The 2,724-nt window shown below is 38.7% G+C and overlaps 1 protein-coding gene across 1 annotated transcript; it reads left to right on the top strand.

Moving 5' to 3' along the window:
* The first annotated feature begins 311 nt into the window (after positions 1–311).
* On the top strand, positions 312–1,593 carry LOC108981328 (metalloendoproteinase 3-MMP-like). Its single transcript, XM_018952442.2, has one exon. The coding sequence runs from the start codon at positions 389–391 to the stop codon at positions 1,337–1,339; it is 951 nt and encodes a 316-aa protein (XP_018807987.1). The 5' UTR covers positions 312–388; the 3' UTR covers positions 1,340–1,593.
* The last annotated feature ends 1,131 nt before the right edge of the window (positions 1,594–2,724 follow it).

The following is a 2,724-nucleotide window of genomic DNA, read 5'->3' as shown; positions in this document are numbered from 1 at the left end:
AAAGAAAATGTTTTGTTGCGAATGTGAAGGCCGGAAAGTCAATATATATAGGCAGAAAGAGTATGCATGGCTGCCCAACTGCATGACTTGGGTCTTACCTCAATTCCTCTCATTCATAAACCTTGACGTCCTAAAGTTGCTTCTTGGTCCAAAATAAATGGAATATTTTACTTGGTCCAAATTATTAACGTATACGTCATGTTCAATTGACTAATATGCCCACGAAAAATGGGTCTGCTTTCACAATTCAGATCACATGCAAGATCCCGCCACATATAACATGCTAGACACGGTTATTAACAGTCTATAAATAGCATCCAATCCATGAGCCTTCTGCAACATCCATCCCTACACCTTAATTGCTTGATTTCACCATTTAGTAGTACTCATGGCTGCTAAAAGATCTCCCCTCTTCTCCTTGATCACTCTCGGCCTGATCCTCCTTGCCCTCATTCCTCTCCTTTCTCATGCAACAACTCCACCTCACTCTTCTGACCAAAAAACATCACCCTTTGGATTTCTCAAGCATCTTCAGGGATGCCACAAGGGTGAGAAGCTCCAAGGTATCCATGACCTCAAAAGGTATCTTGAAAACTTTGGTTATTATCACAAAACCAAAATCAACACCGATGCCAATGATGATGATTTTGATGAACTCTTAGAATCTGCCGTCAAAACATACCAGCAAAATTATCATCTAAAGGCCACTGGGACTTTGGATGCTGAAACGGTATCAAAGATGATGATGCCTCGTTGTGGCGTAGCAGATATCATCAATGGTACAAACTCGATGCAATCGGGCAAGAAGAAGCATCACCATCGCAAGGGCTCATTCCATACCGTCTCCCATTATAGTTTCATGTCTCCAAGTGCTCCAAAGTGGCCATCCTCAAAGTATCATCTCACGTACGGGTTTCTCCCAGGAACCCCAACTGAAGCCATGAGTCCTGTAGCACAAGCATTCCGAACATGGGCAGGAAACACCCACTTCACCTTCTCACAGGCTCAAGCCCTGTCAAACGCAGATATCACTATTGGTTTTGGAAGAAGGGATCATGGAGATAGGTTTCCTTTCGATGGAACTGGTGGAACCCTTGCTCATGCATTTGCGCCAACAAATGGAAGATTCCATTATGATGCAGATGAGCCCTGGAGTGTGGGTGCTACTCCGGGTGCATATGACTTGGAGACAGTTGCTTTGCATGAAATTGGGCACCTTCTTGGACTCGGGCATAGCTCAGTTCAAGGAGCAATCATGGAACCCAGTATCTCTCAAGGAGTGACTAAAGGCTTGCATGCAGATGATATTGCAGGAATCAAAGCCTTATATAATGTTTGAGAAATGTCTAAGAATTTAATGGGAGTAGATTATTATAGACTAAAGCATTTGTTGCTTGTAAAATAAACCGTGGCGATGATCGAAGTAGGCAATATTGTTTTGGCAAGAAGAGGGATATAGTTTAATAAATTAGCTGTTAAGATTTATGTCTTAAAGCATTAGATTGAATTTTCACTTTATTAATAAAGTCGAATTTAGATAATCGTGAATATCTTGTTAATTTGGGCAATTATAACTCCTGAGATGAATTGATGTGCTCAGTTATAACGTATGCTAATAATTAGGTGCATTTTATTTTCTTACTTGCATGATGGTTTAGATGAAAATTAATGAGTTGGCATGGTTGAGGACAATTGTCAAATTTTCATGGATCTTGCCTCATGAGTACGCCTTGTTATAGATTTTCGGGTGATAGAAAGGCTACTAAATGCTCATTTTCCATAAAAATAAAAAATCAGAGCACCAGTACCTTTGAGGTTAAGGATGCCTTTGAGCCTGTGATGATCAACTCCCTTTTGATATCCCAAAAACTTGTGAACTAAAAAGGGTGATGTTTTTTTTTTTTTTTAGTTGTGTGAGGATTGAGATCATGAGGCCGCCGAGGACGAGACTTTAAGGAGAAATGGGAAATTAGATGCTAGAAATATTCTGAAATGCCTAGAATTTAAGGAGATGCAAGGAAACAAAATAATTAAACTGGAAAACTAATAATGAGAAACACGAAATAATAAGTTAATAACAAATCTAAAAGGAAAAAAAAAAGGATTAAAAGAAATTGTAGCATAAGATTTTTAACAGTGCACTAATATTTTTCCGTCTCCTCCTTGATCAGTCTCCTCTTCCTTGGCCTCACTGATCCCCTTCCTTCTCATGCAAGAACTCCACTTGACTCGGATGACCAAATTAAAAATCATCGATGGGCCGGACAATGTGGCGTGTAATTCGAAAGTTGATGTCGGCCCGTTTGAATAATTTCCCAGCCTTTATGAAATAAAGCCTTTGAATGTGACGCACTACTAATCTATTACTATATATAAAAGCAGAATTATATAATTTGAACGTGACATTTATCAAGGAAGAATAAAATTTTATTATCTGCCAATTCACACGTAATGGAAGATTTAAACTAATGAAAGCTGATATGCCAAGATTGCTGCCACTATTGCTGCAAGTTATCACAATTGATTAAGTAATGAGCAGTTTATCATGATCATGTTTTCCCTGTTCTTCCAGTTTCATATATCGCTCATGCAGTTTCATATATCACTCATGCGGCCCAAAGAGAAGGAGATAAATGTGAAAGATTTCCCTTGGCCCCAAAGAGATGGAAATAAATGGGAAAGATTTAAAAAATTTTCTAATTGAATTTTTGCTCTTATAAGCAA

The sequence above is a fragment of the Juglans regia genome, unplaced genomic scaffold (assembly GCF_001411555.2).
Source record: "Juglans regia cultivar Chandler unplaced genomic scaffold, Walnut 2.0 Scaffold_32, whole genome shotgun sequence".
Lineage (NCBI taxonomy): Eukaryota > Viridiplantae > Streptophyta > Magnoliopsida > Fagales > Juglandaceae > Juglans > Juglans regia.
The sequence above is the reverse complement of the archived record's forward strand: the minus strand, read 5'-3'. Positions and strand labels throughout refer to the sequence as shown.

Excerpts from the sequence above, each read along its gene's own strand:
- LOC108981328 (XM_018952442.2), top strand. The coding sequence starts at position 389 with ATGGCTGCTAAAAGATCTCCCCTCTTCTCCTTGATCACTCTCGGCCTG.